Source organism: Motacilla alba, chromosome 8, assembly GCF_015832195.1.
Source record: "Motacilla alba alba isolate MOTALB_02 chromosome 8, Motacilla_alba_V1.0_pri, whole genome shotgun sequence".
Classification (NCBI taxonomy): domain Eukaryota; kingdom Metazoa; phylum Chordata; class Aves; order Passeriformes; family Motacillidae; genus Motacilla; species Motacilla alba.
Genome location: NC_052023.1, coordinates 2,048,103 through 2,069,638, shown reverse-complemented (window position 1 = coordinate 2,069,638; position 21,536 = coordinate 2,048,103). Strand labels below are relative to the sequence as shown.

Sequence of the window (21,536 nt, the reverse complement as noted above, 5' to 3'; positions counted from 1 at the left end):
TTTTTTTTTTTTTTTCCTTTTTTTCCCCCTTTTTTTTTTTTTAATTTATTTTTTTGTAATAGTCCACGGGCAACGAGCGCGGGCTCGGAGGCAGCTGAGTTATCAGCGCTCCCCGGCCTTGCTCTTTGGGGAATTCCGGGCATGGAAAATCCTGGAGGGGAGAGAAAAAGGAGAGAAGAGAGGTACTGAAATAGGGATCTGCCCTGGTGATTCCGCCCCGGGCTTAGGCTGGGAATTCACTGGTTTCGGTGCCACAAAGCAGTTCCAGCCGCCGTGTAACTCTAAGTTAGTTCGTAATGGAAGAATTTGTAGGATTATCCTTATTTTACAAACTTGTCATTTCCAGACATCCTGTCAAAATCCTGACATGGAGGCACTTTACCCTGTAGGAATATAAATTATTGAGTGTGCCAGATTAGGCAAACTGTTTAAAATTTGATGGGCATAATCTGCCATTTTCCACAGGATTAGGGCTCCAAACGCCTTGGCAAGCCAGCAGACAGGTGTGAGTTTTACCTTTATCTGTTTAAGAGAGATTGCAGTCTCTTCACACCATCCCACACGAGGCAACAGCACAAGGGGCTGAAATTATGGCAGGTGTAAGAGGGACCAGGATGTCCAAAGAATTTGCACTCAAAAAATGGGTTGGGATAGTGGAAATCAGCATCCTGCGCTGGAAAAACATCAAGGAAGAAAAACTATCTCTGGTGTTACAAAATATTCTATTTATAGTGCTTATATATTAAAAAAATAATCTGCACATCTGAAAAAAATTACAAACCGCTTTGATTTGCAGTAACGTTTCTTTTTTCTTTAACTTTTTTACTGTAAGTGATCAGACATTTCTGGACCACATTTGTTTTTTGTAGCAGCTGTGTTTAAATCCATCCCAACTTTCAGCCCTGGAACTCCAGTCCCAGGAGAGCACTGCTGCCAGCTCACCTGGCAGGTGTGGCCACAAAACCCTCAGTACGTGCTGTTGGTTTAGAGAATAATCGGTTTTCTGTTCCATTTCATGTCCTGACCTCAGCCAGACACACAACCAGAAGAAAAGACCAGGCTGGACGGGGTTTGGAGCAGCCTGGGATAGTGGAAGGTGTCCCTGCCCATGGCAGGGGGTGGAATGAGATGATGTTTGAGGTCATCCTGGGATTCTCTGATTTTTGTTATGCTCTGTATTTCATCAAGAGAATGAAAAGGGCAAGACGGCTGAAAGGTTTAAAAGTGAGGCCTATGGTGCATCACAGAGAGATCCCAGAGTCTTCCTTGCTGTGTCCAGACAACCTCAAGGGATGGCCCTGCCTGCGCGCGGACGTGGCACCAGATAACCCCACTGTGGTCCCTTCCAGCCTGGGATTCTGTGCTTTGTTCTGTTCTTTGGAGATATCGTCTCCAAGTTGCTCCCCAGCTAGCTGGAATGGTAGAAAAACACAAATCCCAGACTGGTTTAGGTTTAAAGGACCTTAAAGTCCATCCAGTGCCAGCCCTGCCATGGCAGGGACACCCCTTCCACTGTATCAGGATGCTCCAAGCCCCCTCCAGCCAGGCCTTGGACACTTCCAGGGATCCAGGGACAGCCGCAGCTTCTCTGGGCACCTGTGCCAGGGCCTGCCCACCCTCCCAGCCAGGAATTCCTCCCCAATATCCCATCCATCCCTGCCCTCTGGCAGTGGGAACCATTCCTCCTTCCCCCGTCACTCGCCCAGAGTCGCTCTCCAGCTCTCCCGGAGCCCCGTCAGGCACTGGACCGGGCTCTGAGGTCCCCCGGGAGCGTCCCCTCCTCCCGGAGCAGCCCGCGGCTCTCCCAGCCCGGCCCCATCCATGGCGGCGCGTCCCTGAGGCGCTCCCGGCTCCCGCCCCGCGCACGCGCACTGCCCGCCCGGAAGGCGCCGCGCAGGCGGAAGCGCGCGCCGGCCCGAGCCCGGTGAGAGCCCGCGGGCGGCGCGCGCCGAGGGGAGCCCGGTACGGAGCGGGGGCTGAGCGGCGACGGGAGGTCAGGGGGCTGTGCCCTGAGGGGCCTGAGGGCGGCCAGGGAGTCCCTGAGGGGACTGTGGGGTGACGAGGGTGACGGCGGTCGCGGGGGCTGAGGGGGCTGTGGAGTGACGAGGCTGAGTGCGGTCAGGGGGCTGAGGGGGCTGTGGGGTGACGAGAGTGAGGGCGGTTGGAGGGGCTGAGGGGACTGTGGGGTGACGGGGCTGAGGGCGGTCAGGGGGCTGAGGGGATTTTGGGGTGACGAGGGTGACGGCGGTCGTGGGGGCTAAGGGATGACGAGGGTGAGGGCGGTTGGAGGGGCTGAGGGCGGCCAGGGGGCTGAGGGGACTGTGGGGTGACGGGGCTGAGGGCGGTCAGAGGATTGTGGGGTGAGCAGGCTACGGGCGCTGAGGACTTGGCGGGCTGAGGGGGCTGAAAGGCTGAGGGGGTGAGGGAGAGCGGGTCGAGGGTTCTGAGGGAGCTGAGGGGGTGAGGGAGAGCGGGTCGAGGATTCTTAGGGAGCTGAGGGGGCTGAAAGGGGTGAGGGAGAGCGGGTCGAGGGTTCTGCGAGGGCTGAGGGGGGTGAGGGAGAGCGGGTCCAGGGTTCTGAGGGAGCTGAGAGGGGTGAAGGAGAGCGGGTCGAGGGTTCTGAGGGAGCTGAGGGGGGTGAGGGAGAGCGGGTCCAGGGTTCTGAGGGAGCTGAGAGGGGTGAAGGAGAGCGGGTCGAGGGTTCTGAGGGAGCTGAGGGGGGTGAGGGAGAGCGGGTCCAGGGTTCTGAGGGGGCTGAAGGAGAGCGGGTCGAGGGTTCTGAGGGGGCTGAGAGGGGTGAGGGAGAGCGGGTCGAGGGTTCTCAGGGAGCTGAGGGGCAGCAGGGTCCGCTGGTGGCCGGGGCCAGCTCGGGTGGGCTCGCAGCTCGGCCCTGGGGCGAGACCCACAGCGCCAGCTCGCCCTGGGGGCTCTGAGGAGGCCGGGCAGAGCCAGGGGTGAGAGGAGGAATAAAGGCGTCTCCTGAGAGGGATTAGGGAAACAGCAGGGTTGTAGACAGGTATTGCTGTAACAGATGAAATTCTTCATTCAGTGTGTGCATTTTTCAGCTGCTGAAATGGGTGCTGGCGCCTCTTTTAAAAGAAGTTCTATTCAGAGCCGTGCATCTGTGGCTGGGTTGTGTCAGTTCTCCGGGCCAGGGCTGGGTGGTTTGTACTGGTGTTATTTATCTGAATCTTCATCACAGGCAGTGTGGAAGGATAGTGGGGTTTTTTTGGTTTTTTTTTTTAGCTGTGATTTTCATCTCATGCTTACAGGTGGGATCTTGAGATCACCTGACCAGGTGTTGCACATCCAGAGGAAGGTGAAAAGTTTGGGATTGACCAAACTGACCAAAATTCTTAACATTGTTACCCACATGATACCAAGAATTAAGACTTCTGTGCTTTAGAATCTTAATAAAAGCGTGGCTTTTTGTTATAGGTATGGGATAGTTATTAAAGGTGAAAAATAAGTAGGAAAGAGTATTTTGAGAGCAAAGAAAGAAACTCAATATCCCAGGAAACAATTGTTATTCCAAATGTAAGGAATGGCAAAAGCAAATGAGTGAAACAGAGATGGGGGAGTCTGTAGGTGAGGCTGGTGCTGTGTAATAATTAAGAAGGTATAATTAATTAGTGCTGTGGCAAGATAGAAAAGAAGGACAGATGTATCTTTTGTATAGATAAAAGTGCCTCCCCTGTGGCTTAGGCACAGGTGAAAACATGCAAATATCAGTGTTCACCTTCCTACCTATAGATGGAGATCTGCTGCCACGGATTTATATTATTAATTAACTTCTTTTCCCCCCTTGGTGGTGGTGTTGGGTCACACCTTTCTGTGAGCAGTAGATAAACACGGCTGGAGTTGGAGAAGAATAAGCTAAACCTGCCTTCGGTGTTGCTTGTGTGTAACTAAAACAGCAGCTCAGTGCTTCTGCTGTGTGGGATTTTTGGTTTTGGTCAGTAACAAGTGTATTAAACTCAAATCAAAAGATGCCTTTTCTGCAAGCAACGTTTGTGGCAGCTCTTCCCTTCAAGACTGGAGTAGTTTCTTCCTCACTTTTTTCCTAGTTCAGTCTAAATTTTTTCTGATTCTTTGGGTCGAAGTTTGCATATTCTATAGTTAGTTGTTTGTTTTTTTTTCATAGGGCAGCATCATCATTTTCCCATTTCTTGGTTTCTGAGTTCCATGCACCCAGCCTTCAATTTGACAGGCCTGGCAGTGTTTCTTTCACTGGATCCTCAGTGTGGTGAAATGAGCTTGGCGGGACATCAACCCTATTGCTTTTTGGGGGTGGAAGGATGGACAATAATGTCTCCTGACTCCGATTAACTCTTCAATAACTTTTATTTTGTTTAAACCAGCAGTGGTGCCTAGACCAGATGTGCATCATCTTTGCATAATCTGGCCGTGGTGCTCTTAACCCAGGAAAGGAGCGGCATTACCGTAACACCGGGACCTTGGCTCGCTTTTTAACCCCGTGCTTGTTAATAACCCAGAGAGTTGTTGATGCAGGGGCCGTTCAGCGGTGAAGGCTGAGCACGGGAGGCTGGCTGGTGCTGTAGCAGTGCCCTGCTGTGTCCCCAGGTGCCTGGAGGGTGGCAGCCATGGAGAAGTGGAGCCTGATGACAATCACGGTGCTGCTGGCGCTCACCGTGCGCTGGGCCGTGTCCCTGGGCTCCTACTCAGGTAAGGCACCTGCAGCCTGGGGGAGAGGGCTCGTGGGGCTTGCCAGAAATGGAAAGGAATGGGATTTACTGCTTATTTATTTTACTAGTGTTTATATCAAAAAATAAATAGGGAGCAATGTGGTATTTCGACCGTTGTTATATTTAAGCTCCTCTTGATTTCCCCGAGAATTCCTTTTTCTTATTTTTTGAAGTGTGCCATGATTACCGTCACAGTTTGGAGCACAACACTGGAAAAAAAAACCATAACTTTTTTTTTTTGGTGGTGCTGATGATCATTAATGTTTTAGGACCCACATCTGGCTGTTTTCCCCTGTGCCTTTATTTGCAGAACATTGCAGTCCACTTGGACATTTGCCTCAAATTGTCTTTTAAATTCTGTAGCAGATACGACCTTATTGTTTGTATTTTTATTTAGTTTATATGTAGCTAATCCTGGTGCTAATGAAGACAGTGCAGAGGTGACATGGAGTGAACAATGACTCTGCCTTGTTCCTGTACCTCCTTAAGCTTGTTTACAGCAGGAGCCAGAGCTGCATTCTGGTAATGGATGAGTTTTTCTCCTCCTCGTGTCAGAAGGCTTGCAAAGAATTAGCAAGTTCCTTTCCAAGCCTCCCAGTTCCATTCCCACACTTGCACAAGGCTTGCTCTCTGCAAACTTAAAAAAAAAAGATAAAAAATGAGCCAATACTTTCAATCCTCATCAGCCCAAAGAATCACAAGTCAAATCCTTCTCTGTTTTTTTGAGGCAGTGGTGTGCCCCATCCCCTGAGCTGCTCAGGAGCATTCTGGTGATTTTAAACTGGTAATTCTGGGTTTCGTTTGCTTTCAGAATTTGCTTGAAGCTGAACTGCATTTCCAATTGTTTTGGTTTGAGTTTGCTTTCCCAGATCCATTTCTGAGAGGCCTGTTGGTAACTGAGGTTTTCACCCATTTCTAGGCAGGAAAGGCCCTGGCTTCAGGCACACACTGAATTTCTCTTGCAGTGCAAGAGGATTTATTTAGAATTCCGTTGCTAACTAGATTTTTGTAAGTTGATTTAATTTCTAACCAATCAGGATTGTGAAAGAGAGTCTAAAATAAAGCCTGAGCTAAAATAACAATTCTAAAATCTTTCCTCCCCAGTGCTGATATCACTTCTTCTGGAATAGGAAAAGCTGAATCTGATCCAGTCCAGCAAATTATTAAAGCTTAACTTTGAGCACTGGCTGGCTGTAAAAAGGCAAACCCCAGTGTTAGAGCTGTCAGACACATAAATCCACTGGGATTGTTGTTTTCCTCTTTGTCTTCCTGCAGATGTGATAAACTTTTAATTCCACCCTCATTTACTGCACCCCGGGATCTCTGTCTCATTCCCACCCTGTTCCTTGCCATCAGCTTGCTTTGGGATCTGCCTCTGGAATTCAGTGAAGAAGCAGAAGCTAATACAAGCTTTTGAAAAGTTACCATTAGTGATGGCCTGGTCTTGGAGAATTACTGGGGAAAAATTTGGTTTCATAGGTTAATGCTTAATTTTTGAATGCGTGTCCAAACTCCTCAATACAGGTATTGAGAGGCGGCTTCAAACCCTTAAAAAATCTGTTCCCAGGTTAACAGTAAAACTGAATAAGATCACTGCTTTTAAGGTATTTGTGAGCCTTTTCAATTAAAATATTCCAATTTTATTATTTTTATCTTAGTTTGTTGGTGTACTTGGTGCTTTCTCTAGATGGAAGCTAAATGTGCATGGTCAAACTAACTGATCAGTAGTTGGCTTTTAATAATCAAACCTTTGGATTAAGCTCTTTTGATCATTCTGAAGCCAATTAATTTTTTTCATCCCTTTTTTCCCCCCTCAAGATTGAGAAATTGATGCACACACAAGCAGTGTAAAATTTGGGTAATATCTGGTTTGTATTTCAGTAATCCAGTGGCAGATTCTTTGTTCCACTGGACTTAGAGCTGCAGAATTGACACTGATGGATCTCCAGTGACCCCACTTATTTGGGAAACTTTAATCTGAACGTGTGAGAGGAGATAATCTGCTCTCTCCACCCCCCAGGAAGAAATTAGCTGAGATGAGAGGTCCTTTGCATTTTCTGGGAATAAATTGCACGTTGCTGAGCTCGTGGGATTCCCACTGACATAGATCATGGGTAAAACCACAGATGGCTTTCCTATATTTTAAAGAACCTCCTAAATCTCTGTCTGGCTGATGTCAATATTTCACTGGGAGCACAATCAGTCCAGTGTCTGTTCTCAATGAGCAGGCTAATAGCAGTAAGTAAACTCTGGGAAGATGCTTTGCGTGCTGCCATTATCACAGTTAGGCTTCCATCGAGGGGAGTATTTGACATCTGAAGTATTTGCATTGATAAATCTTTCTTTTCCATGGAAATAGCAAATAATAGCATTATAATGATATTAATATAAGGTACCGTGACATGGCTGAAACAAGTGAGAGCACTGGCAATTATCACACCCCAGGGGAGTGCAGCAGCTCCCACAGAATCACTGGAACATGTCCATGATGTGCATTTTCCTAGTTCAGGGAAAGTACCACATTTTTCATCTGCACTTGGAAATGATTTTTTTTGTCAGATGAGGAAGCAGTTCTTCACAGCAGCGTATCTTGATAAATGCTCATTGCAGAAATCTCCAGAAAGCCAAAAGAACACATAACTTTTTTTCCCTCTCTGTTAGACTGCATGATGAGGTCTCTATTTGCTCTCAATATAGAGGGATGGAGAATAAAATTAGTAATTAATATGCAATACCTGACTGGGGGAAAGCAATCTATAAACCAAATAATGTCCTGAATGCTTTGTCCTCTCCTTTTAGGGGCAGGAAAACCACCCATGTATGGAGACTACGAGGCTCAGAGGCACTGGCAAGAGATCACCTACAACTTACCCATCAGGCAGTGGTAGGTGGTGCTTACAAAGGGAGAATAGGGCTTTGCTCCTGTTCTGCTCCTGTTTTACACTTCTGAGTTCATTGTTTGCTTCCATGATCCATGAGATTTTTCAGTGTGGGAATTCTGGGTTCTAGATTGAAGTGTAGCGAACTTCGTTTGTACAGATCATGTAAAACAGGAGGAGAATTATTCTAAGTATTTTATTCGTTTTTGCATTATTCCTAATATTCTTTAGAGTAAAAATTTAGCCCATATATGTGCTACAACTCCAATTGGAATATATTGGAATTCCAGCTCATCTTCCAGCAAGGCCAGGGGTGTTTTGGGTGTGTGGTGTAATTTTTCCCTGGCTGTCTGTTGGGGACCAGGCTAATCTGACAAAACAGAAAATTAATTCACTTGTGTTCTGTAAATACATGTGAACTCTGCAGACGGCTCAGTGTAGTGACCTCAGATCATCCTGTTGTTCCTATATTCTCATTTTTGTCCTTTTTTTTTTTTCCTGGGATATCCAAACCCGGACTGTGCCGGAGTTGGGATCAGAAGTGTTAGATAGTGATGGATTTGGCAGCTTTGATCCACTCTGCTACGCTGAACTGTATCTCCTTAAAATGAGGAGTTACAGCAGCCAGTATCCCCAGGCATTCCCAGGGGCCGGATCAGACACTGCTGCAGGCTGGGTTTGGCTGAGGGGCTGCCAGGTGGGCACCTTGGGCTTGTCTTTGCTCTCTGCTTCTATAATTGATATCATTTATGTTTATAATTGAAGGGTTTTTTGGGTTGGGTCTGCTGTGGGAATTGAGTCTCTGATACAGCAAAGTGGGTGTTTGGAGCAGCACGTCTTGGCTGATGTGCAAGGGATTGCATTCTAGAATTTAAATATTTCTGGTTTATATTATTCTGTAAAGTCCTTCAGGAACACCCTTTTTTATTCTGCTGCTAATTAAAACTTGGAAAGCTTCCTTACTAAATATCACTGGCTATATAAGCATTAGTTTGTTTTCTTTTTTAATTTGAAAACTTTATGAAAGGTAAAATGAAAAAAATAAACCCCCAAAACTGGCAAGTGCCCTGAAAGTTGCAAACTGTGACATTCTGCATAAAGAATCTGCACTGCCTTGGCAGGAGCAATCTTGAATTGTAGGATAAGAGGCAGAGATGCAACTCAAAGAAATGTGATTTATCATCTGTTCTGAAGACACTTCAGGCAGCTCATAAAGAATTCAAGAAATACCATTTACTATTGTAAATGTCAAAAATTGGCTGCATTTGAAGAGAGGAAGTGGAAGAGCCAAGAGCCTGCCCCGTGGCAGTGGGAGCAGCCGGGCAGTGTTTCCCTGGGAGGAGGAAGGGGCTGCTCCTCCTTGCTGGAACTTCTCCTTGGACAGACCCCTCTGATGTCATCGGGAAGAGGTGACCTTGTCTGGGCTGCTGCCATGGAAATCCTGACACAACATAATCCCAAACGGGAAAATCCTTTTTTCCCTTCCTTTCACATGGTCCACCTGGGTTTGGAGGTAGAACCAGAGTTTTTCTCTCCACTGAAGTGAGCTTTAGCAGCTTTTCTTTCAACCACAAATATGTGAGCTCTGCATCACTTTTGCTGTTGTTTTGTTGCTTGAGACTTATTTAATGTGCAGTAAAATTAAGCAGGTGTAGATGTTGCCACCTTCTAGTTTGGATTTGGGATGCATTTAGTATTCGGTCTTTTCCTTGGGTCAAAACCAAGCTGGAAATGTAGTCTTTAAATGGAATTTTATTTTTTTTAGGTACTTCAATACAAGTGACAACAACCTGCTGTACTGGGGCCTGGATTACCCACCTCTCACTGCCTATCACAGTTTTGTGTGTGCCTACGTGTAAGTTCAGTGTTTGAAATCCTGTGTTACATTTTTCTTCCTGGATTTTCAGCTTTCCCCACAAGCCACTGCTGGATCTGGGATGCCCAGGGGAAAGTGCTGCAGGAACAGGGGGCATTGCCTGGGAAAGCTCTCGTGTGCACAGAGCCCAAGTGACATTTGATGAGTGGATATCATGTAAATAGAATTCTGTTATTGGAATACTTTTTCCACAAGGGCTTTGCTGCTGTTGGAATGAGACTTATGGAATAAGAATGTAGGTTAAAGTGCACAGGCACAGCTATGTGGGGCATCCATGTGAACTGTAAATGGTTTATATTTAATACTTAAGCATGAAAGGTATTTACAATTGTTTTTTTTTAAAGTCCCTGGAACCAGACTGGAGGTGGTTATCTTGTCCTAATAAATATTGTATTCCATTTTTACTGTTTCCAAAGGTTATTTTTTTTAATTGTGAAACAGTCTATAGTGTAAACTGATCTAGTGGTGAGGAAAAGCTTTCATTGATCACTATTGCTCTCTGAAATATTTCTTCTCATTCATCTTAATTCTTGGAATCTGCTCCTGCCTGTGTCATCTTTATTGCTGCAAGGAGAGTAAAGGGAAATGAGAACTGTCTGCATTTTGATGTGTCTGTACTTTGTTTTACAGTGCAAAGTTAATAAATCCTGATTGGGTTGCTCTGCACACATCTCGGGGCTATGAGAGCCAGCCCCATAAGTTATTTATGCGTACAACAGGTAGGAAGGTTATATTTCCTTGGGATCATGCTGCTCATTTGTCTTGCTTACTAATTCAGCATGTTTAATATGCAGCTCCTCTGTCTTTGCTGGTTTATTCTCAGGTTTTTAATTGGGTGGCTTTGCAGGTCCATTTCTGAGCCAAATTCCTGCATTATTTCCTCTTCTGCCATCATTTGTGACCTGATAAATATAAAATATAGAAACAAGTTTTCACCCCAGTTAATTAATTAAAAACTCTAAAACTACTCTTTGTAGCATAGACCCACTTTTTAATTTTGAAAATATTCTTGTTTTCCCTTCTATTCTGATAAGTAGTCTTTTATTTTTAGATTAACTTGGTTTTTATTGTAAAATTATTTTACACGTAGCCTGGCTTTTTCTGACTTAATCTCTGGAGGTATCAGGGATTTTCATTAGGAGCTGATCTCAAAGGCAGAGATAGTTGATATTATTACTGTGAGCAAAAAGTAAAAATTTATTTTACTACTTGTATTCTAAATTTGTCTTCCACCACTCGATTATTTTGAACTGCAAAAGAATGCAGAAGAAGATTTGTACCATAATTTAGTGGCTGCAGCAGTAGGACAGTGAACAATGTGGCCACTGAACTCTTGTTTCTAGTTACAATTTTCTTTCATTTGAAATGGCTTTTGCTTTTTCTGACACAAAATGCTTTCTGATTGTGACAGCAGAATTTGCTGTTCATCAATAGCTTTTCTGTACCTCACCAACCTCTCAGTCTGCTCCCTGGCAATTGATTGAATTGAAAAAAAAAATCACTAGTATTTAATTACCCTTGAAATGGTCTTTATTAATTTTGAAATCAACTCACTTGACACAACACTGATGGATCTGGAGAGCTGATAAACACTTTTTAACAGGGGCCATTAGAGGAGCGCATTAAAATAACTCAGGGTGGTCAATGGCAGCTTTATTTTAAGCATCAGTGTATTTGTTTTGCTAACACCTTGGTTATATTTGTTTAGATGTGGCTTAAGCTGGCAAACCATTAATCCCTGGATTACTGAAATGTTTAAACATCTCCTTTCCCTCTTGGAGCCACTTGCCATTTGCTGAAAGTGGTTTGTAGAAATAATCTGAGGGGTTTTTTGAGTTTTTAAGACAACTCAAAAAGAGTTGACCTGCTGGGCGTTGCCTGGGCAGGGGAGCCTGCTGGCTCTGTTTCCTTGTCCCCTGTCACAAATCCTTGCTGTAGGCAGGTGATCAAGGCCAAATCCCTGCTCTCAGTCCCTTTGTCCCCATCGCTGGTAATTCACACACAGAGCTGGGATAATCTGGAGTTTCTTCCCTGTGCCCCAGCCTCTGTGTGCTGCCCCACAACCTGGGGCCAGGCAGGGCTGATTTCTTTGGGGCATTCCCGAATGCCTGCCCTGCTTGTGGCATGCCAGGAACTAGAGAGTGACTGAGGCCGTGCCAGGAGCCAGGACAGCTGAACACGTGGAAGCAGCAGCTTTGGGACATCAGAAATGAGCCTGAGAAACATTAACAAGATCAAATTCTGTAGACCTGGTTCTTTTTGTCCTTTGAAGTGGAACTGCCCAGTTTATTTCTGATGTTTTGCTGTTTATTTGCCTGTGTTTTTTCCTTGCCTCCTCCTTGTAGGAGGATTCTAATGGAAAGTTAATCTTTATTTTTCAGTGTTTGTTGCTGATCTGCTGGTTTATATCCCTGCAGTTATTTTATATTGTTTTTCCTTGAAAGAAACATCTGCTAAAAAAAAGGCGAGTACCTGGTGTGTGTAAATTGAACAAAGAAAACACTGTGTAGAACACAGTAGAAATGTAACACTGACTTAATTAACACCTAGAACACCCTGATGGCTTCCCTGTAAAACTGATGGCAACCACTATAGTTCTCACTTGAAAACATTAAAAAAGCCTTTATTTTATCTTGCAGCAATTATTTTAATGCTTTTGATAACAAGATTTTCCATTAATTTATTACTTGAGTAGTAAAAAAAAAAACCCAAAAAATTTGTGGTGTGGCAGGGGGGGATTTGGGAACTGCTTTGTCTTGAATGCTCCTTACAGTAGATTTTGGAATAACAAGTCTCCTGATTTTTTGAGTGGTTTAACATAGGTGTGGGTGGTCTTTGAGCTGTTGTAAAGGGCAGGCAATATTCAATATTTTCTAATGTGGCAAATCTTTATTCTTTATAATTTATGGCAAATGATTACTTGTAGAGAATAAGATTCCTGTGTATAGGATGCACCATGGAGGGGCACATTTTTGTACTGGAGCAGGAGTAGTTCCTCTGTCTAATGTCCAATTTTGGACTAATTCTTTTTCTCCTCTATTTCTCCTCTCTCTTTTTTGATCCTTCTTGCCAGGTTTCCAGTGCGCTCTGCATCCTGCTTTACCCAGGCCTCATCCTTATCGACCATGGGCACTTCCAGTATCCTTGTTCTGCATGGAAATGAATTGTGTTTATGGGATTACTGCTCCATGGCACTTGTTAGCTGAGCACGGGGTGGCTGTGGTGCACAGAGTCCTTTGGGGCTTCTGCCACCCCAAACAGAGATAGCAGAGGAAGCTGCAAGTCTGAAACATATTGGAGATAAAAATTATTGATATTGGCACAAATCAATCCCAACATGAATATCATTCTTCCCGTGCCTCCAGCTCATCTCCCTGTCAGTCACTTCACTGCAGGCAGCATCAGTGGGGTTGTGACAGGGACGAGAGTGATGGGTTGTGCTCCTGTGATTTGTGTGTGCAGAGGGAATCCCCTTAGATCTTCCTAGGATGGCAGAGCAGCGGCAGGTGGAGCTGTGTGAAATGTTCAGCTCTGTGAAACCTCCCCTTCTGCCTTGGCTGCACAGCTCAGGGAGGTGAGTTCAGGGCTGGCCGGTGCCACCTTCACAATAACATTGTTATTTGTTAATAATGCTGCTTTTATACTGCTTCTGTGCAGGAGCAGCCCGATGCTGTCAGCTCGCCCTGTGCTGGAGGTGCAGCAGCTGCTGCTGAGGCAGGGATTTCCTGCAGATTTCTGTGCCAGCCCTGCCACTCTGCTGTGACCAACGCCACCTCTGAGCAGCCCCAGCGAGGCAGAGATTGGTTTCCCTGAGCTGCTGCACCTCTGCACAGTCAGGGCCTCTCGGTGTGAGTTTGCTGATGTGAAATCAATGAGGTGTCAAATACACCTGGAGATGTGGAGTGGGAAATGTGAGTGGGCTGAGAGCTCCGTGGGCAAGCTGGATGTGTTGTCACAGCTGCTTAGGTTGACAGAGAGAAAACAAAATATTGTGACATTTCTGACAATACAAGAAATACAAGGGACTGTTTACAAGGGATGGAGTGACAGGACGGGAGGGAATGGCTTCCCACTGCCAGAGGGTGGGTTTGGATTGGATATTGGGGAGAAATTCCTCCTGGGAGGGTGGGGAGGCCCGGGCACAGGGTGCCCTGAGAAGCTGTGGCTGCCCCTGGCAGTGCCCAAGGCCAGGTTGGAGCAGCCTGGGACAGTGGAAGGTGTCCCTGCCATGGCAGGGGTGACACTGGGTGGGCTTTAAGGTCCCTTCCAGTTCAAACCAGTCTGGGATTCGGTGTTTACTGGTTTATCTAAGTTTTTTGAAAAACAAGTATAAACCAAAGCTTTTGTTACAGTTTAATAGTAAGCGTAGCTTAGTCTCTTCAAAATCTCCTGAGCCTGGGAAGCTCCTTTCAAAGTCACAAGGCAATAACATTGTTTTTAGCAACTATTGCTCATTGTTTGAGCAGGATTAGCAGTCAGGGAACTGGCCATGGGTGAGGGTGCCTTGCGTGTGTAACAGAATCACAAACCCTTCAGAAGTCCTTGAAGGAAATTATACATAATTTAAACACTGCCAGATTTGAATATTCTGCACGTATCTCGTGGGAGCTGGGAGGGAAAGCTTGTGAGAGCTTTGTCATTACTCATGTAAATACCAAGAAGAAAATGTTGCTTGTTGCAAAGAACGGTCTCTGCCACCAAAAGCTGGGCTGGCTGAAGGCATGTTAATTACATGAGAAATTAACACACACAGAACTTGCCCTCGGATTTGCCTGGGCAAGCTCTGAATCAAACTTTGGAAACATAAAAATGACACTTCCAATGGAAGTAATTTTTTTATCTTTGGGGGCAACATAGTCACAACTGGCAACACGTTCTTGAAGCTAACTTGGCAAAACTCATTTTACAAGCTGTTTCTGCTTTCCCTCAGGGCATTAATTGCTGCCTTCCAGAAGTGAGATGTGTATCTTGTCCTTGACATAAAAAACCATATACAACTCAGTGAGCCTTGGCTTGGCCCTGTGGGCTGTCCTTTGTTTGTCCCATGACTGGGACCTCCTGGGCTCCGTGGCATTTTGCTTGGCCTTAAATTATAAGCAAATGGAGCTCTACCATTCCCTGCCCTTTTTTTGCTATTTACTTGGAAAGTGCTTCAAGAAGGGACTGAAAGGAAAGGGGTAAGTGGGTTTCAAGTGTTGAATCAGAATCAGCCTGCTTGGGGAACGGGGTTGTCCTTGTGTGCAGGTGGGCATTCCTGGATCGTTTCTGTGGGAGGTAGCTGTGTGACGTGTTCAGTCCTGCAGGATGAGCCTTGCGGGATTTGTGCCCAGCCCTGCAGGCTGCAGTGCTGCTGTGCTGCTTTGTGCCCAGCCCTGCAGGCTGCTGTGCTGCTTTGTGCCCAGCCCTGCAGGCTGCTGTGCTGCTTTGTGCCCAGCCCTGCAGGCTGCAGTGCTGACGTGCTGTCCTGTTGCAGGCTGGTGCTGTTGGCTAAACTGGCAGGGACAGTGCTGGTGTCCTTCGCTGCCTGCTGGCTCCCGTTCGGCACCGACGTGGAACAAATCATGCAAGTACTCAGAAGACTCTTTCCCATTGACAGAGGCTTGTTCGAGGCATGCATGTTTTCTTCTCCCACCCACTGCCCTGTCCTGTATTCTTAGATCCCTGGAGAAACCTTCAGGCTGACCTTTAGGATTTCATGGGGGAGACACAGCGCAGGGCGAGTAACTCGAGACGGCTTCTTCAGCAGTCGTTTCTTGCCAGTTATTTAATCCAGTGTTTAACCCCAGCTCAGCTGGCATCTTCCAGGATATTATACCAGGAGACAACACTTATCCCATCATCAAACCCATACTTCAATCCATACATTTTTCCATTGAAATGGATTCCATGGTAATTGACAGTGTCAGAAGATGTAACCTTGAAAGTCAACGGCTTTGGCCTCTTGGGTGCTGCTCCCCTCTTTTCAATGGGATTAATTATTCTTTTAAATAATTTTTAATGGTGTTTTAGATACAGCCTGGAACTTCCTTTTTGACTCACCTTGTGCAGTTTCCACAATATTTTCCAAAAGTTTTAGGCCACTTCCGCATTTGGTTTTGCTCATGGTGTGGACACGCCTGTGCTGAAGGTGCTGAGTTTTAATCCAGTCACTCAGTTCCTCATTTACCAAATGGCAATGCCACAGGAATCTGGGATAAAAGAAAGGGTTCCCATGTCCCAGGTCACAGGGAGTTGCTGCTGTTGTAACTGGGACACGAGTCAATATTACACTTTCTACAGCAGATTCTCAATTCAGGCTTAACCCAGAAAATGAAGCTTTGAATTTCCAGGTTGCCACAAGGATTAAAGCAAATTCTCACGTAGTTTGATTAATCTTAATTATTCTTTTAAACTTTTTCAGATGTGAATAATATCACAACTGGCACTTTTTTCCCCCCAAAAGTTAGTGCTGATGTACCAAAGGCAGTGGAGGTGTTCTTAGTGTGTTCTCTGCTGGCTTATTTAAAAAACCCCAATGAACACCAAACAAACTCTCCAAAACACCCCCAAAAAAAAACCAGTGACCCTTTTCCTTGAGAATTATTTGGAATTTATAACGGAATCATTTGCTCAACACACCTTTTATTGAGTACCAAATTTAAAAATAAAATATTTAAATGACAATAACCAACAAGTCTGAAAGAGCCGGAGGATTTTAGTCTAATATTAGCCCAAATATTTTCTGAGCTGCTCAGGGCAGTGACTTGCTGGATGCTGCTGGGGATAAAATGAGAATTTGTCCACGTAAGCAGCGCTCAGTAACTTGGCCTGGGGTGTGACAGGTTCTGTGCAGCTCCCATTTGCAGCCAGGGTGTGCCAGCTCCCATTTGCAGCCCGGGAACACTTGCTGGTGGCTGGAAATTCAGCCTCCTGCGAGGAGGAGGTTGCTGGTGCTGCCAGGGCTGTGCTCCCCGGAATCCCCGGCAGATTCCGGGCGCTGGCAGCGGGGACGGAGGGGCTCAGTTGCTGCTGGGAGTTGTGTCTACACAGCTGTGCCTCCAGCAGCTGTCTGGGGATGAGTTTCACCAGCAGGAGAGCTGCAGTTACAAATTTAATTTTGAAAGTGATCCTAGCACAAGTGCTAATGTCTTTAGACTTCTTGATTTATTGGGGGTTAACTCTGTCAGTGCTAGCGGGCAGCGAGCAGGGGCAGGTACGGGAGGGAGAGGGAGGGAGAAAGGATTCACGTGGGCCAGGGTTTACTCAGGGACAGTTTCACAGCCTTTCTCCACAAAATGTCTGCTCTCATGGCTTAAGTTGTTGTCTCTTGTGCTGAAGAACTGTTTCTCACTTATTTTAGAGCCTGTTTTATTTGGGTCTCTTGAAAATTTCCATTTTTGAAGAGCAGAATCATCCCCAGTACATCTGAGAATGTGATGTACTCCTGCAAGTGTTACTTGCACTCTCGTGGCAGAAACCCAACAGTCCCCACCTCCCAAGCCCCACTGTTCCCACAAACATGAGTGTAATTATGTATAATTATTACTGATTGCCTTTTCATTTCCTTCCAGGATAAAGTAGCCAATATTTGGTGCAGTCTAAGTGTCCTTATAAAGATAAAGAATGTAATATCCCCTCGAACTCAGCTAAAGCTCAGGTAAGACATAACTGGAGTGCCTTAGGTAGTTTTTATCTGCAATATTTTTTGCAAGAGGAGTAAATTTTCTCAAATTGTATTCCTTCCTATCCTGTATTTTTCTGCCAAGGCATGAGGGAGAAATACTGCAAATATTTATGACCAAAACATTCCCTGCTTGTTTATATAGTGATTTAAGCTGCTTGGTTAAAACTGGGTTAAGATTTGCAAATTCAAAGAATTCAAATATCTTTCAACACTCTTTAAAGTCAGAGCTCCCAGTTCTGCTTGGCTCAGGGAAGAATTCAGGTCTGGCTCTGCAGAGTGAAGTGTTAATGGCTCTAGTCCCTCATCTGTTAAAACTGTTTTTCTTCCCCAATCCTTTAGTTTTGCTGTAACATTCCTGAGCCTGCTCCCTGCCTGTATCAAGCTCACTGTCCAGCCTTCCCTGCGAGGGTTTAAATTTGCCTTGGTGAGTGTTTGCTGTTCACTGCTCCTTGTTTTGTATCCACCACGAGCACTGGAGGGCAACCAGCAGTGCCAACAGCATTGTGCAGGGCACAGAGGGTGGGAGCCACCAAATGCTGAAGGAATTCGTTGAAAAGTGTTTGACCTCCTCAAATCCAGGGCTCTGACCTGGCCTTTAAACCCAGACTTGTTCCTTAAGCTCAGTTGTCTTCATTTAACTCTGTATTTTTATTATCTTCCTCTGAAGAGCCTTTGGAAGATTCCACACGCATTTAGACATCATACAGAATTGGGATTTCTCCTCTTTTTGTTTGGCTTCCAAAGTGCCAGTTTTTCTTCCTTCGCTGGCTGCAAAATTCCATTAAAAATTCCCCAAATGGACATTGTGAGCTCATGAGTGGTTTGGAAATAAAATGATCCCGTTTTCCAAAATGTTTGCCTTCTCTTAGTCCCATCATTGAATTGAAGCACATTGCCATGACTCCCGTGCAAAAACTGAGTTCTCCTTAAAATCAGAATTAGATGGAGCTGGATCCAAGTTCAGGAGTTACAAGATGATTTCGCTTTTTAATTTTATTACAGCATTACCTAAAACTAACATTTATCCTAAGAACTGGTTGGTTTTACGCATTTTTATCTGGTGGGGGAATAAAAAGACAATTTGTTGGCTTGTCATGATGAGGAGCAAAATTTTGTGTCAAAACTGGGGGTAATTCTTCCCAGGAGTGGGATTTGCCAGTGCCTGTGTGTGGGAATGTTGTGATTCCTCGCTCTTGTCAGGGAAGCTGAGCAAGAGTGAGGCTCTACCTGCAGGAGTTTGTGACTAATTCTGGATCAAGTGCCCAACAAGGAGCTTTGTGAGGGTGCTGCGGGAGCCGCTCGGGGTGCCTGGGGTTTGCACTGCAGGGAATGCAGCAGTGAATTGGAAAGCTCAGCTCGCTCAGCCCCACGCAGAGCCTGCGCTGCAGGCACCACAGCAGAGCTTTGCTGCGCAGTCACAGGCTGACACACCTCTGCTCTCTCTCCCAAGGTCAGCTGTGCCTTGTCATTTTTCCTGTTCTCCTTTCAAGTCCATGAAAAATCTATTCTTCTCGTGTCCGTGTAAGTAAATAATTTTTCTGTGGATGAAATTTGACCTTTTCCTCATCTTCTTATTGCGTGCTGCTTTTACTTACAAATAGATCAGACTTTAACAACTCTGCACATTTGCTTTTCTGAATCACTTGTGAGTGAAGGTGTGCAAATACAGCCAGGCTGGTCTGTCCTTGAGTGCTGCTGTGGGGACAGTCACCAGCACTGCTGTTCCCTGGGGATATCCTACAGGATGGGGAGTGCCGTTTGATGAGGGAATAGTTGATATCTCTTTTTCTTCCTCTCATTCTAGCCCAGTCTGCTTAATCATAAATGAAATCCCTTTCATGGCCACATGGTTTCTACTTGTGTCAACTTTCAGGTGAGTTGGAAAAACTGTCAACAGCTGGAGAGACACTGGGGACAAGGGATGGAGGGACAGGACACAGGGAATGGCTCCCACTGCCAGAGGGCAGGGATTGGTGGGAAATTGGGAATCAGGAATTGTTCCCTGGGAGGGAGGTGAGGCCCTGGCACAGGTGCTCAGAGCAGTTGGGGCTGCCCCTGGATCCCTGGCAGAGCCCAAGGCCAGGCTGCAGCACCCTGGGACGGTGGAAGGTGTCAGGGTTGAAACAGGATGAGCTTTAAGGTCTCTTCCAACCTGAACCCGTCTGTGATTCCATGAAGACCCTGTTCTGCCCCAGTTAGGGATAAAGGGATAAGGATAAATTATTTACTGGTTTTCCCTCCTCTCCCCACATGCTGTGGACCCCGGGACGCTGCTGGCCCTGCCCCACCCCAGCCTGCTGCCGCTGCTGCTGAAGGACGAGCTGCTGCTGCCCTACGCCGTCACCACGCCCGCCTTCCTGGCCGTGTGCCTGGCCTCCTTCTCCATCCTGGAGAAGACCTCGGCCGAGGACCTACAGCTCAAGGCCTTTTCCCTTTCCCTCAAGGGTTACGTGTCCTGGTTTAAGTCCTTTCCCAGGATCGTCAGGAGCCTGGTAAGCAAATTTTATTCCTTTGCCTCTTCCTCGCAGCTTTTCCCGGCACTGCAGTAGCAGTGGAGGGAGGGCTGTCCCTTTTTTGTGCCGTGGAAGGTGCAGAGGTGGCAGCCGAGCTGTCTGAGGTGTCCCATCACCGCTTGCGTTGCAGTTCCTGCTGTCCCTGTCCCTGATGGCAGTCCTGTCAGTGCTCAGTGCTGCCGTGCCCCCGCCCCAGCGCCTGCCGGATCTGTTCCCCGTGGCCGTGGCCGTGCTCTCCTGCCTGCACTTCCTGCTCTTCCTGGCGTACTTTAATGTCGTGATACTCTGGGACTCCAAGAATAGAGGGCAGAAGAAAGTCAGTTAATGGAGCTGGAACTGCGGGCCTGAGAGTGCTGCAGAGGAGCCTGTGGGTGATGGACACAACTCGAGCAAAGCCAGGAAAAACCTTTTGCTTATTTAAACACAAAACAATCCAAGACCGTTTTAAAGGAGAGATATTTTGGAGAGCATTGGGAATGGGATTTGATTTGTTTTCTTTGGAAGTGTTATACTTTTGTTACCGTTTGTAAACCTAAAATGCTTAATAAAGGACCAAATTTTGAATTAATGCTAAAATGCTGTATTAGCAAAAGCAGCATGAAGTTTTCTCCTTTCCCAGAATAAAAAGGCCAAGGCAGTAGTGCAGGTAAAGTGTCAACAGTGCCTGGCAGCTCTGAAGCTGTGGTGCTGAATTGCTTTATGACACAAACCTGGTTTGTGGCATCAGTCACTGTCCCCCTTTGCTGGGGGGCAGCAGCTCTGGTGTGGCTCTAAAACTGCTGCAACTCTCTTTAACAGGACTGAAAAGCCAAAACTTTTGGTTCTACTGCAGTAAAAGCTGAGGTGCTGCAGGGCAGTTTGAAAATACCCAAAGCCCTTATTAAATTGCACAGCAATTTGCAGATGTAAACTGAACTCAACTCTGCGATTTCTCCCCGGGCACAGCTCAGCCTCCAAAGCCAATAATTCAGAAAATACAAATTGATTGAGTAATTATAAACATAACAAAGCATGGAGGAAGAGAATAAATCATAAAGCAATTTAGGGTTGTATAGTTTAATTAGGAGTCAGTCTGCCCTTTTTTCCTGTATCTATATATAATGTAAAAGAAGCCCCCCCTCGTGTAAAGGCTTCCCCTGTCACATTCCAGGCTGTCACTGCCCTCAGCCTCCGTGTGTGAATCAGCTGTTCAGGGACCTTCCAGCTGGGCCCGTTCTGAGCCCTGCCACTGCAGTCCCACAGCTCAGTGTATTTGTGCGCTTTTTTCCAGGCTTATTTGTTGTGGAAAAAACACCCCCAGGCAACACTGCCCCCCTGGCAGCCCAGAGAGATGGAAAAGGGGCTCTGGAGTAGGACCTAGAAGGGCATTGGTTCAGTTTCCCTACACTGTAACAGTTCCTTATAAAACAACAAAACTTCATATTTTCACAAGGATTTAGAATTTTCTGCGGGTCTGACTCTCAACTGTGGCATGCAAGAGCTCTGCCCACAGCACGGCCTTTCTGCAAGTGTGGGCTGAGTGGCACTGAGGGGACAAAAAAGGAACGCAAAATGGGGATCTTTGTCTCCAGAGGCTGTGAAATCCCAAAGCCACCGTGTTTGCCTGAGGAAGGGCTGGACCGCGGGACAGGAGAATGAAGGGGGATGGAAGCAGAGGGAGCCCAGGGTCCCATCAGCCCCTCCAGGCTCTCATTAGCCCCAGCAGCGCCCAGGCCCGTCCTTCCCCGTACCCAAACATTAGTTTTGGGTGTATCCCTTTCCTTTGTCCTTGAGGTGGCCTCGGGGGGTGATAAAGTGAGAGTCACCCGATCCACCTTGTGTGGAACTGGAAATGGTTCTTAACAGCCCCAGCTGCTTCGGAGGCAAGAGCCTGGTACAGCAGGAGGTCACAGCGCTCAA

General features: G+C 46.3%; 1 protein-coding gene across 8 annotated transcripts; it reads left to right on the top strand.

Moving 5' to 3' along the window:
- The first annotated feature begins 1,899 nt into the window (after window positions 1–1,899).
- Window positions 1,900–20,201, top strand: ALG6 (ALG6 alpha-1,3-glucosyltransferase). Of its 8 annotated transcripts, none has more exons than XM_038144127.1 (15): window positions 1,900–1,962; window positions 4,585–4,686; window positions 7,506–7,590; window positions 9,351–9,440; window positions 10,092–10,180; window positions 11,843–11,925; window positions 12,535–12,599; window positions 14,453–14,638; window positions 14,935–15,070; window positions 17,012–17,097; window positions 17,464–17,548; window positions 18,575–18,645; window positions 18,929–18,997; window positions 19,418–19,616; window positions 19,768–20,201. In XM_038144127.1, exons 2-15 carry the CDS (start codon window positions 4,605–4,607, stop codon window positions 19,960–19,962), a joined length of 1,521 nt encoding a protein of 506 aa, XP_038000055.1. In that variant the 5' UTR covers window positions 1,900–1,962; window positions 4,585–4,604; the 3' UTR covers window positions 19,963–20,201. The 8 variants fall into 8 exon arrangements, with proteins under 8 accessions (XP_038000055.1, XP_038000053.1, XP_038000051.1 ...); XM_038144125.1 differs by having other exon boundaries at window positions 1,901–1,993; XM_038144123.1 differs by having other exon boundaries at window positions 1,902–1,962; window positions 4,513–4,686.
- Window positions 20,202–21,536: the final 1,335 nt, after the last annotated feature.

Bases quoted from the DNA above. Each gene is read 5' to 3' on its own strand.
- ALG6 (XM_038144127.1), top strand. From the start codon at position 4,605: ATGGAGAAGTGGAGCCTGATGACAATCACGGTGCTGCTGGCGCTCACC. The intron at 15,071-17,011 runs GCATGCATGTTT...ATTTCCTTCCAG, and splicing joins TTGACAGAGGCTTGTTCGAG to GATAAAGTAGCCAATATTTG. The intron at 18,998-19,417 runs GTGAGTTGGAAA...GCCCCACCCCAG, and splicing joins CTACTTGTGTCAACTTTCAG to CCTGCTGCCGCTGCTGCTGA.